This window comes from Carassius carassius, chromosome 9 (genome assembly GCF_963082965.1).
Source record: "Carassius carassius chromosome 9, fCarCar2.1, whole genome shotgun sequence".
NCBI classification, from domain to species: domain Eukaryota; kingdom Metazoa; phylum Chordata; class Actinopteri; order Cypriniformes; family Cyprinidae; genus Carassius; species Carassius carassius.
The window spans coordinates 31,083,297-31,096,716 of NC_081763.1; the positions used below are offsets into that span (position 1 = coordinate 31,083,297).

Here is a 13,420-nt window from a genome sequence, read left to right on the forward strand (position 1 = left end):
CTTGGCTGTACGTCACTTTCATATTCTAACAGGCAGGTGATTTCATATTCAGTTTACAATTGCAAAATGATCAGGATTGAAACAATAAAACAATTTTTGTAACTATTATAATTTAAAAACAGAAATGCATCATCTTAACATTCAGAATTAACTTGAAACAATTGTTTCTCAGACACTGAATGATATTCTTCCTGACACAGAAGTGTAACTAAAAAAGATTGATGTCTGTGGTAATGCAAATTAAATGATTGTGGTTTAAAATCTGCATATATAAATATGTCCATTATGGATCATTTGTATCTTTTTCATAACTGGCAAATATAAGGAAAAGGAGTGACCTTGCAACACTGGAGTCCCACTTATATTGTATAACAAACGCTCTTCCTGGTCAGCATTACAAAACTGAAATTTCCAGAGTTTTTATTATTCAGTTCTCTCAGGTGCTTGATGAGTGAAGTCTTATCTTTCAAAAGAGTCCAAAATTGTGTCTGTATGGTCAAAGGTGTTCAAGAACAGAAACTTTTGGGGGTTTTTTTATCATTTTTTATATCCTATAGATAATTTGTTCAGCAGAATTTAATATTTTTGGCCTCTCTGGCTTAATTTGATTTGGTTTGAAATGAGACAGGAAACAGAGTAAAGACAGTAAAAGGGAATCGGAGTGGGAAAAGACCACCAGCCTTAACTCGAGATAAGCAGAGATAGAAGAAATCTCAAAGGAACCAAACACATGTTTATTTGAGAATATGCACAAGTGCAGTTTCACATCGAGATGCAAAGCTTCTCTAAAAAAAGAAAAGAAAAAAAAATTTAAATGAGGACCTGAGAGTGAAAGGACAAAAGAAACACAGTCGTCTCATGAACACTTCAAATAACCATACAATGTTGTCCAATGTAAGTGGATATTTCACTTTGAAAGTGCTGCAAAATGTGAAAGGAGCAAAATAATATTTTGTAGAAATGTTTTTCAAACAAGCCGGTTTCTTCATGAAAGGCAGTGTTATGAAGTCTATCCTCCACTGACATCTATTCAGATAATTAAATATTTAAACATAATCTGATGAGGCTAAATCCCCATGCTTTTCAAGTTAGTATATTGACAGCAAATGTTTCTCATTGAAAGAGCAGTGGTGGCATCATTGCATAAAAGAATGCAAACACACAGAAGTCTTTGACAGGCAGCATTTATTGGACATTGAGTGACTGAGAAAGGATTGAAAAAGTTGTCTTTGGTCTTCTGTGCCTGTGTTAATTTCTCTAATTTTGGAGGCTCAGAATATACACACACTCATTATTAGCCATGTTAAAAACAGGGCAAACTTCCTCATCTCTCAGACTGCTGTTGTCTGCTGTCTGACTGACTTCTCTCCTTGCTGCTCCCGAGGTCCTGAAAAACTAAATTCAGGAACCGACAGAAAAACAAGAGGATACTGAGGTAAGTTTTGGGTCCATCAGTGAACAAATTTAAGTGACAACTCTTCATTCCTCTTTTTGTGTTATGCTTTATCTTAACTGTCATTATTCATCTCTGTTACGTATGGTAACCCCTCGTTCCCTGAAGGAGGGAATGGAGATGTCACAAATTGGGATATTGCTTCAATAGACCATCTACTTTGAGTGTAATCTAAATGAGCCAATGCACATTGGCATTCAATTATTGCCTCCAGCTGCTGCTGATCACATAACCGGTTTTTGCGGAGGAGCCGAGTTGGTGACCCGGCGGGTCAGGAGTGGCGCAGCAACCGTGGCAATGGGACATCTCTGTTCCCTCCTTCAGGGAACGAGGGTTACCATACGTAAACAAGACATTCCCTTTCAGTTGGTCACTCTTGACATGTCAGTGACCGAATTGGGATCCCTAAAAAGGGGCATGGGTGCTGCCCCTTCCAGTGCAAGCACCCTGCGCTCCTATTAGGTGTTGCCAGGGGCTCAGAAGAAGTAGTTTCACTCAACATTGTCAAAACACTACCTCACTGGGTGAGACCGGATAACACCAGGAAAATTTACCCATTCGGCTTGGATAAGGGATGCTGTGGAAGCCCCATCCTTCCTAAAGGAGTTTTCAGAAGCAAATACACATAGTATCCGTTAAGGTGCATATGGAAAAATTTGAGGTGACTAAAACCCTCTTGTACAACTTAAGTCTCAATATAAAACCCAGCCTTCCACAGTTCTCACAGATTTATCATGAAGGCCTTGGACTGGACATCATGCCACATCCAGTTGCCTAGTGTGATGGAGGACAGCTCTCCCTCCGTTGTGGAGACCAATATGTGAAACGGCATCCTTATAAGGACAACCTGTCGTCTATACAAAGACGCACCCATGAAGCTCTTTTAGAGAAAATTGCTCTTTAGGAAACGTTCTGTTAGCGTTAAGGTGAAAAGCTGGTATGCACTGCACCTGCTGCCTTATTATACTCACGCTGCGATCAGCATTAGCTGGAGGCAATAATTGCATCTAATGCATTGACTCATTTAGTTTACACTCAAAATAGATTGGTCTACTGATGCGATATCCCAATTCATCAGTCACCGATGTGATATTGAGAGTAATCGACTGAAATGGAACTTGTGTTTCTTGTCTTCCAGCATCTGATCTTCACTAGATCTATTAGAGAATTTGAGTGATTCAACTGAATCAAGATGCTGCTGATCATTGAAGCTCTTCTTCTCATTTTAGCTGCTCTAGGACAGGTAAGATTGTGTTCTAGTATATTACAGACATGAATACTGATGATTGATCATTATGATTCTTGTTTTTTGCAGGATCACAGAGCAGCTGCTGCAAGAAAGATTTATCCACTGGATATTGCACAGAATTCAGTTGATGATCAATATGGTGGCTGTAAAGTAAAAATGGCACATCTGGTGAAGACAAAATATCTTGAGAAGGAAATCAATAACTCCACTGATTTTAGAAATGCTTGGCAAGAAGGTGAAGCTAATGCCACAGCTCCAGAAGATAACTTGACAAGGAATCATTCAATCGCCATTTACGTGTACACCAACCTTAATTCTAACATCTACCGCAATTTTAATATGGCTGTTCGTAATGGTAAGGAAAAGTACACAAACCAGGCATTTAAATGGTATTCACTTCACTTTTTGTTAAGCGATGCAATACAGAGATTGACTGAAGCACAGAAGAAATGCAAGTCAACATATCGTGGTACTACAGTTGAATTTTATCAAAATGTTACAGGCAAAAAGGTTTGTTTCGGCTCATTTACATCATCCTCTCTTGAACGTAAAATAGCACAAGATTTTGGAAATAAATCTTGTTTTGAAATCAAAACTTGTGAAGGTGCTGATGTGATAAAATACTCTAAGTATCCTGAACAGAAAGAGGTGTTGATTCCTCCATACGAGAAGTTTAAAGTCACTGCTGTCAAGATGAGAAAATATCATAAAAATCTCTGGTGTGATACTGTGTACAGGTTGGAAAGCTCTGTGAAAAGAAGTGACCTGAACTGTGCAGTGGCTTTCAAGAAACCATCAAAGTTCCTTAAAAATACATCAACATTTAACACTTCTGCATTTTGCAGATGCTTTTATCGAAAGCTAATGGCCAGTCAAGGCCATACAAACAGTAAGTTTATAGGCCGACCATGTGGTTGTTTAGGACAGAATCAGATGCTCATACATGCTCGTCTCAATCCCACTGATGGAGAAACTCACACCGGCCATCATAGTGGTCAGAAACGACGCTGCTGCTGTAGATTTTGAGCTACAGTAAGACTTCAGAATGTATGTTGAGTGTTTTAAGTTGACCTCCTTGCATGATTTCCATAATACATGCTTGTTTCCATACTCGTTCACCATATAGTTATTTACTTATTGCTTTTTATTTACTATTACTTTTCTATTACTGTAATGTTGTGTCCAGTATTGTATCCACAAGTAAGATATAGATATACAAAATGTCTTCATTGTTAGCTTTTAACATCACCGGATATTGTTGTGAAGTTATTTTTCCATTGCCTCTGCATTGCTATAATATTTGTTGAATTTTTGCTGGTCAGATGAAGATTTTTCAATAAACTGCTAATAAAATGCTAATGTTTGCTTTTAAATAGTTTTTGGATATCAGACCAAATGGTTTTGAATCGGACGGATTATGTTTCTCTGAATCATTTCTTCAGTTATAGGGTACATAACTGTATAATTTATGTCACATGACTGAAATATTAAGTAAAGTTGAAAATGCTGGAAGATATTTCTACAAAATTCCACATTGTGTTTGGGGGAAAATGAGCCTCTGCAGTGGTTCTTGAACTTGAACTGAACTGAGGATTGCTAAATTACTGATTTAACTTCCTGTATTGGGGTAAATTTAAAAGGGAAACAGTTCTTCAGTTCTGAATTGTGCTCTGGATTTAACTGAATGTGGAGGTGGAGAGATTGTATCTGCCCTCAAACTGAGCAAATCTCCACTCTTGCCATTTATACACTATTTATGCTGCATTGTGGTGAGGAGTGGAACTTTTGCTTGACGTTTATGTACAGTTATATCCACTGGCAGAGCCATTATAAAATGACCAAATTTAACTTTTACATTGAACCCCTTTAACATGCCATTTGTTAAAATACTGCTAAAAATCTTCAGTGATGATACTCATTGTCACTAAGAGCAGTTCTGAGACTTGAGGAGCAAAATCTTAGATTTCTAATGACTCCAAGATTATGTCTGTAGTCAAAGGGGTTCAAGAAGAGAAACTTCTGCTTTAAGCATTTATATGGGTGTACTGGGATTTCTTCAAAACCAAAAAAGGTGATGCACAAAAATTCAGCAGACATATAAGGTCTTCAAAGACAGTGAAGTAAAACAAATAATATTTTAAAGAAAAGTATCAAATTTTAAATCCGTGAAATATAGAAGCATTTAGATATAAAGCTGGATTTTAGCCTAAAGGAAACCCATTTGTTTAAAAATAGATTATGCATGAGTGCAGTTTCACATCCAGCTGCAAAGATTCAGAAAATCTAAGTATATCTGACTGGATATGGCATGGATGTAGAGGTCCTTTAAGAGGAATGAAAATTATAACAGTGCCCTGAAAATGTTTAATAACTGAATGAGATGAATGCAAACTTGTGTGAATGTGCATGAAGTTTCTTTCATAAGGGACAATTTAGTCAAAAATAAAACATGCAATATATCTTTCCATCTTTCAAGGGCAACTGCTTGCTTGGCTTAATAAAATTACACCTTGCATCTTTGAATATGTTTTGCAGGAACTCCATCTGACATGACCCAGTAAATGATGCTGTCTGAAACATCACATTAGCTATTGTTTATTGAACGTTCAAAGCATGTGACTGCTTTGGTGGCTTTTCTTGCCTGTAAAATGTGCATATATTTTAGAATCCTAAACATAACTTGCATTGTCAGACTTGCACTCTCTGACACTTGCACTTCCGCTAGTGACATCACTTGCAGTCTTTATTTTTTATTTTGTTGATTTTTTTATTGCTTTTTGTTTGAATTTCCCAACATTTTATAACAGTAGCCAGGTGACGAAGACAAGAAAAAAGAAACTAAATGACAATGTCACTTGCAATCACTTGCACTCTCTGCTACCTACACTTGCAATCGACACAAATCAGGCATGTTTCCAATGGAGACAAGAAGCTGTGGTGGTGATTAAATGATTAAACCTAATTTAGTACTATAATGTACAGGGTCCTGCAAGAAAAAGAGAAGACAGGCAAATCCTTGGCCACAGCACCAGAATATGAAGGCAATGCACAAAGTCTCTAGCTAAACGTTTTCCTCCAGTAGAAAAACATAAACACTTAACATGGTTTAATGTATTAAGATGCTATTAAAATATTAAATTAAATATACAGTTCATTATTTTAATTAATATGTATATAGTATTTTCCTCACATACTGCAAAATGTGGCATAATGGACTGATAAAGGCCAAAATCAATATGCTTCTCTACATTATTAAAATACAGAATTAATATGTTCAGGCAAGCAGGTTAGCCCAGAATAAATGCAACACACAAAGTTTTGCGTTAAGCATTTTTCCAAACTGTCTACAACTCGTTTATATCACTGTCTTTGTCCATTAACCTACATTATGTGTTTTATTTATAATGATTTTCTATAGGAGGAAAATGTTTAATGTACAATTTAACGCACTGCGTTCTGTACTTGTCTGCTTGCCTGTACGGAGTTGATCCTTTTAAAATCACTTAATGCATTTCATAATGCACATTCATATTTGCTGGTCTGTATATACGTTGAGTCAACAACAAGATATATAGGCTGAATTGTCTTTATCATCTTAGTCTGTTATTAGGCCACATTAAGTGTTTTGCTGTATGGGAGGACAAAGTTTGCGCATTGTGTTCACAGCCATCTGCTTGCATTGTAGTACATTAAATAATAACTATATATAGAATTTGGTCTTTTAATTGAACTTAATACATTATGCCATATTAAGTGTTTGTTTTTTCTACAGGAGGAAAACGCTTAACAAAAGACTTTGTGCATTGCGTTTATATTCTGCTGTTCTGTGGCCACGGATTTGCCGGTCTTGTCTTTTTCTTGCAGGACCCTGCACGTTATAGTAGTAGCCCTACTAATTTAGTTTTAATCGTTTAATCACCACCACAGCGTCTTGTCTCCATTGGCAACATGCACAATTTGTGTTGATTGCAAGTGACATCATGGGTAGCGGAGAGTGCAAGTGGCGATTGCAAGTGACATTGTAATTTAGTTAATTTTTTCTTGTCTTCACCACCTGGCTATTGTTGAAAAATGTTGAGAGATTCAAACAAAAAGATATCAATAAATAGAACAAAATAAGAAAAAAATAAAGACAGCAAGTGACGACACGGGCGGAAGCAAAAGTGTCTGAGAGTGCAAGTCTGAGAATGCAAGTCTGCGAGTGCAAGTGCAAGTCGGCAGCCAGACCCTTCTCAAGATTCCAGTTGAATTTGGGTGACCAGAAGTTATCATAGCGATCAAACAACGACAGAACAATGCAATTTCAAGTCAAAATCACTTTAAAACTAATTATTTAAAGTAAAGTACTTTAAGTAAACTCAGGATATTTAAAGCGATATGTCCGTGAATCCGTGTGTGGACCACGTTTGCTGCCTGTCACTGACTTATGTAGGCATCACTTCCATGGGCACATCACATAATTTTTGGCGATTCCGTGAAACTGACACATATTTTGAGTTAAGGGGACATGTTCATTTAAGGGAATTCTGTAAGACCAGGTTGGTCATTTTTTTGCTACCTACATACACACACCCAGAAAACACTTATAAAGAATGTTTGAAATACAAACCCGATTCTAAAAGAGTTGGGACACTGTACAAATACAGGTAGCAATAATAGGCCGGAAAAGTTAAATGTACATATAAGGAACAGATGGAGGACCAATTTGCAACTTATTAGGTCAATTGGCATCATGATTGGGTATAAAAAGAGTCACAGTGTCTCTCAGAAGTCAAGATGGGCAGAGGATCACCAATTCCCCCAATTCTTGCGATGAAAAATAGTAAAGCAATATCAGAAAGGAGTTTTTCCGAGAAAAATTGCAAAGAGTTTGAAGTTATCATCATCTACAGTGCATAAAATCATCCTAAAATTCAGAGAATCTAGAACAATCTCTGTGCGTAAGGGTCAAGGCCAGAAAACCATACTAGATGCCCCTGATCTTCGGGCCTTTAGACGGCACTGCATCACATACAGGAATGCTACTGTAATGGAAATCACAATATTGGCTCAGGAATACTTCCAGAAAACATTGTTGGTGAACACAATCCACCATTACTGGCTAAAACTCATAACATAATCATGATCCAAAAACATAATCCAGAAAAGCGGGTGTTTTCTCTGGGCCAATGCTCATTTAAAATGGACTGTGGCAAAGTGGAAAACAGTTCTGTGGTCAGACGAATCAAAATTTGAAGTTCTTTTTGGAAAACTGGGACGCCATGTCATCCGGACTAAAGAGGACAAGGACACCCCAAGTTGTTATCAGTGCTCAGTTCAGCAGCCTGCATCTCTGATGGTATGGGGTTGCATGAGTGCGTATGGCATGGGATGTTTACACATATGGAAAGGCACCATCAATGCTGAAAGATATATCCAAGTTCTAGAACAACATATGCTCCCATCTAGATGTTATCTCTTTCAGGGAAGACCTTGCATTTTCCAACATGAAAATGCCAGACCACATGCTGCATCAACTACAACATCATGGCTGCGTAGAAGAAGGATCCATGTACTGAAATGGCCAGCCTGCACTCCAGATATTTCACCCATAGAAAACATTTGGCGCATCATAAAGAGGAAGATGTGACAAGAGTATTTTTAAAAATGTAAAATCAACTTATTTTTTCCCTTAAAATTATACATTTTCTCAGTTTAAACATTTGATAGGTTATCTATGTTGTATTCTGAATAAATTATTTAAATTTAAGACTTCCATATTATTGCATTTTGTTTTTATTCACAATTTGTACAGTGTACACATTTTTTGGAATCGGGTTTGTATAAAAAAGCCTCCTTCCTCTTCTCTTGGTTTCAATAGTTCACGCTTACATATAATTAGCTGAGGTATGGAATGCGTATTTGGCGTGCTGTCCGGGGAAGGGCTCCGAGCTCGGGAATGGCCCGAACCTAGAGTACCCCCCCTTCCCCGTCTATTTATAAAGTGAACTTGAAAGGAGGAGATGGGGTGGAGGAGCGATGCTGATAAACCGTCAATGGATAGAGGTAAGTCAGCGATATTTATACTATGGGATTGATTACTTGATTATGGTCCACCTGTGTTGATTAGGCCAAGTATCTGACGCGCTCCTCCCGAATCTTATTAATAAAATTACATTTCAATAGTTCACGCTTACATATAATTAGCTGAGGTATGGAATGCGTATTTGGCGTGCTGTCCGGGGAAGGGCTCCGAGCTCGGGAATGGCCCGAACCTAGAGTACCCCCCAAAAAGCGAATATACAGGAGGACAGCCGCCAGATTAGATAATTCCCCCCCAAAAACATAGAGTACTGGCGGGGGCTGATTTGGTTTCTGAGAAGTCGTCTCATTGGCAGGTTGGAAGGGCCTACGTACTCCGGAGGGAGCAACTTGGGCGTTGGGAGAGTAGGCCCTACCGGCCTTAGCTAGTGAACTACGTGGTTGTTGGCGCCCAGTCGGTAGGGCTCGGGCCGATGCTCAACTGGAGCTTTTTGGCGTTGGAACGGTGAGCCCTACCAGCCGATGAGGAGGAGCAGCGTGGTTGTGGTGCCCGACCGGGAGGACCCGAGTTGCCTCGACCGGAATAGGTCACGGTGTCGGCGTACGGGCCCTACTGGCTGATAGCCCCTGCTATTCAGTGGGTGAAGGGCCTAGTGCTGACCGAGAGGGCCCATGAAGCCTCCGACAGGAGATTGAGACTCAGAATGACGGACGTCTGGGTCCTCTCGGTTTGGCAGATAAAAAGCTTTGGGCTGGCCGACAAGGAGGACTCTGGTGACATCTGATGGGGGATCCCGACTCACGGCGTTAGATGGATGTGACTCACTTGCAGCCGGCAAGCATAGGCCCGCCCGGGAGAACTCTCGCCAGACGTCTGAAGGGAGCACACGCATCAGACGGGTAAGCCTCGCCGGACGGGGAGAGTGGAAAGGAAAACCCGACTGGGAGGTCTCTCGCGGCATCCGATGGGGCATTAGACTCAGAACATCGAACGAGTAAGCCTCGCCAGGCGGGGTTAAAAGATGTGAGGGTAGCTGATGGTAGCTGAGTTATTATTATTATTATTTATTTTTTATTTTGTATTTTTTTTATTTTTTAATTTTATTTTTTATTTTTTTGCAGGATTTGGCGAGAGGACGAGACTCGTAGCGTCGGACGGTTAAGCCTCGCCTACCGTCAAATGGAAAGGGAAGTTGCGTGGCCGAGAGGCTGTTACCGACGTCCGAAGGGAGCACACGCATCGAACGGGTAAGCCTCGCCGACCGTAGATTGGAAACTTAAAGCAAGTCTGTCCAGGAGGCTCTCGCCAGCGTCCGAAGGGAGCACGCGCATCGAACGGGTAAGCCTCGCTGACCATAGAAAAGGAAAAGGTAAGGTTGTCTAACCGGGAGGCTCTCGCCAGCGTCCGAAGGGAGCACACGCATCGAACGGGTAAGCCTCTCCGGATGTGTGACAGAAAAGGTAACGATAGGTGGCCAGGAGGCTTTTGCCAGCATCCAACGGGGACTTCCTGTTCCCCAAAAACGACTGGGTGAGCCTCGCAGGCCGTAGGATGGAAAAGGTAAGTTTGTGTGGTCGTTAGGCTGTCGTCAGCGTCTTATGGGAGTTTGCTACTTACGGCAAGAGACGGGTAAGCCTTGGCGACCGTAGGAAGGAGGGAGGGTTTATTTGTGTGTTTGGTGCCTGCGGCATCAAACGGCTTGCTTGTAGGTTTTGTAACCTAGACCCAGCGTCCGATGGGAGCACTCGCATCGAACGGGTGAGCCTCGCTGGCCAAGGATGGAAAAGGTCAGGTTGTCTAGCCAGGAGGCTCTGACCGACGTCCGATAGGAGCTTAGCTCCAGGAATCGAACGGGTAAACCTCTCTGGCTGAAGGACGGAAAAGGTTGTCCGGCCGGGAGGCTCTTACCTTCGGCCGACAGGAGCTTAGCTCCCGGAATCGAACGGTTAAGCCTCGCTGGCCAAAGGACGGAAAAGGTAAGGTTGTCTAGCCGGGAAGCTCTCACCTACATTCAATGGGAGCCCTGACTCCGTGCATTGGATGGGTAAACTTCTCCGTACGTAAGACAGAATGGCAAAACAGGTAGCCAGGGGCTTTTACCTACGTCCGAAGGGAGTGTGAGCTTCAGGCAACGAACGGGTAAGCCTTGTTGGCCGCAGAATGGAAAAGGTGAGGTTGTCTGGCCGGGAGGCTCTCATCGGCATCCGATGGGAGCTCGAGCTCGTGTCATCGAAGAGAGAAGCCTCGATGGTCATAGGATCGAAAAGGTAACGCTATCTGGCCAGGAGGCTATTGCCGGCATCCGGCGTTTTTTTTTTTTTTTTGGGGGGGGTTAATCTAGCTTTTTAATCGGGTAAGCTTCGCTGGTGGTCAGACGGAAAGTCCAAGATTGCTTAAGCGGGAAAGCATCTGACAGGAGTTTAATACTCACGATGTCATACGAGTAAGCTTTGCTGATAGTTGAACGGAGAAGGCAAAGGTTGGCTCAACCGGGAGCACTCTTGCAGCGCCTGACAGGGAGTTCGATACTGAGGAGGTTTTGGTTGTCTACGAGGGTAGACGCTGTGAGTCTTACTTGAATAATTGTTTAGCAAATCCAATGAGCTGCTTCCGATAATGAGTCCAAAAAATCTTGTTGCAGTCATTGTATTCGAAATTAAGCGTGCAAAAATAAATTGGATTTCCTGTGCCAGTGTACCCCAAATAGGTGCCGTGTATCGGCGATGTGGTCGTTGTCGAATTGTCATATTGTCAGCACATGACATTGATGGTACATATCGACGATGTAATCGTGCATGGGTGGAGTAAGAGAAAGATTCTTTATACTTGTCTGAGCTTACTTTTTGCCATTTTAACCATGCAGGTGCACGAAAAAGCCTATGGAATCACCAATAATCGAAAAAAATATATTTTTTTTTTGGACGTACTGATAAACTGGCATTAAATATAAAATACTATATTTAAAACTGCTAGTTCATGTAGTCGGCACTACTGTCATCTCGCTTGTCCTGTGAATTTTTTTTTTTTTTTTTTTTTTTATAGTAGATTCCATTTAAAGTCCAACGATTTAACCCTAATAGGACGTAAACAAATGCCTTAAATATAAGGTATTCAAAAACCGAATTTTTGAGTTCGGTTGAAATAATGCCTTGGTCATACGCGCTCCGGACCACATGCCTCATGATGGGACCGACGCGCCGCCCCTGAGACCAGAATGAGATGCATTCTAATGTAACTGTGGCATTAAACTCCGTTAGTGAGAGCTCCTTTAAAATGTGGCACGTATCGGATTTACCTGTTAAAGTACGATGGAATACCTTTTATCTGCAAACGATGCATGTCTATTTGTGGATGGAGACTTCTTTGCCACCTGCAGGCTCACGTCATCCTTTGAGAGCACGGGCGAGCGTGAAGTGCAGTGCTGAGATGGGATAACGGAGCGGTTTGATAGCCGAATTATGGTGGGCCGCCTGATAATTATAATAAAAAAAATAAAAAAAACGTTGATTGGAGAATGGGCCTAATATCGTCTTGGCTATTGTCGATACATGATGCTGTCACTGCAACCTAGGATGCCTGGCATACCTATTAGCGGAAATGATTTTTTATTTTTTTTGCGTGTGAACAGACGCTGCTGTGGCAGTGGGGAGATACGGGAAAGGCTCCTGCAGGAGCAGACACTGCTGCGGCAGTGAGGAGGTATAGGAAAGGCTCCTGCGGGAGCAGACACTGCTGCGGCAGTGGGGAGGTATAGGAAGGCTCCTGCGGGAGCAGACACTGCTGCGGCAGTGAGGAGGTATAGGAAAGGCTCCTGCGGGAGCAGACACTGCTGCGGCAGTGGAGAGATACGGGAAAGGCTCCTGCGGGAGCAGACACTGCTGCGGCAGTGGGGAGATACAGGAAAGGCTCCTGCAGGAGCAGACACTGCTGCGGCAGTGAGGAGGTACAGGAAAGGCTCCTGTGGGAGCAGACACTACTGCGGCAGTGGGGAGGTACAGGAAAGGCTCCTGCGGGAGCAGACACTGCTGCGGCAGTGAGGAGGTACAGGAAAGGCTCCTGCGGGAGCAGACACTGCTGCGGCAGTGGGGAGGTATAGGAAAGGCTCCTGCGGGAGCAGACACTGCTGCGGCAGTGAGGAGGTACGTGCAATGCTACTTGCTTAGGCAGCTGTAGATGTTGGCTGTGGGAAGAGTAAAAAAAAAAAAAGTTAATAACATTTGACGGGGCAAGCAAAAAATGAATGGGTAGCCTACTGTGTCACCAGCTCAGCAATTGGTTGCCTGATTTGACAATTCCTCAAGCCTTGTCCACATTATTAGGTTCCTGTTGGAAAAGCATCTTTCCTCTCGTTTGGCCTCCAGGCTCTTTAGACGGTCTCCCGAGCGGATACGTTTGGAACGCTGTTTTCACGTTGTAGTATGGACTGTGGGAACAGAGGCTTTTGGAAACGATGAAGCATGTTTAGTCTTGTAAGACGTTGTACCGAAAGACATGATTACAGCAGTAACATTAACCCCTTACCAGTCACCCCCCATTTTTGACATGGAGACAGAAATTACATACCCAAAATAAAGATGTTTCTGCTCATGATTCTTTCTGACTAGATCCATGATCAACATTTGTCCACGAGCTAACACTTCGACGTTTACCGTTCAGGAATAGGAATCGTTTTCCTGACATAATTACTTAATAACTG

The 13,420-nt window shown here is 41.8% G+C and overlaps 2 protein-coding genes across 3 annotated transcripts in view; both read left to right on the plus strand.

Annotated features, from left to right (window-relative positions):
• Window positions 1–1,289: 1,289 nt before the first annotated feature.
• Window positions 1,290–13,420, plus strand: part of LOC132149598 (ecto-ADP-ribosyltransferase 5-like) — a 28,414-nt gene continuing 16,283 nt past the window's right edge. The window contains exon 1 of the mRNA XM_059558981.1: window positions 1,290–1,435. The gene's annotated coding sequence lies outside the window, so the exon portion shown is untranslated. The remainder of the gene's footprint in view (window positions 1,436–13,420) is intronic.
• Window positions 1,345–4,075, plus strand: LOC132149593 (ecto-ADP-ribosyltransferase 5-like). 2 transcript variants are annotated; one of them, XM_059558973.1, is made up of 3 exons: window positions 1,345–1,446; window positions 2,592–2,696; window positions 2,769–4,075. In XM_059558973.1, the coding sequence occupies exons 2-3, from the start codon at window positions 2,646–2,648 to the stop codon at window positions 3,726–3,728; spliced, it is 1,011 nt and encodes a 336-aa protein (XP_059414956.1). In that variant the 5' UTR covers window positions 1,345–1,446; window positions 2,592–2,645; the 3' UTR covers window positions 3,729–4,075. The 2 variants fall into 2 exon arrangements, with proteins under 2 accessions (XP_059414956.1, XP_059414957.1); XM_059558974.1 differs by lacking the exon at window positions 1,345–1,446 and having other exon boundaries at window positions 2,547–2,696; window positions 2,769–3,057; window positions 3,205–4,075.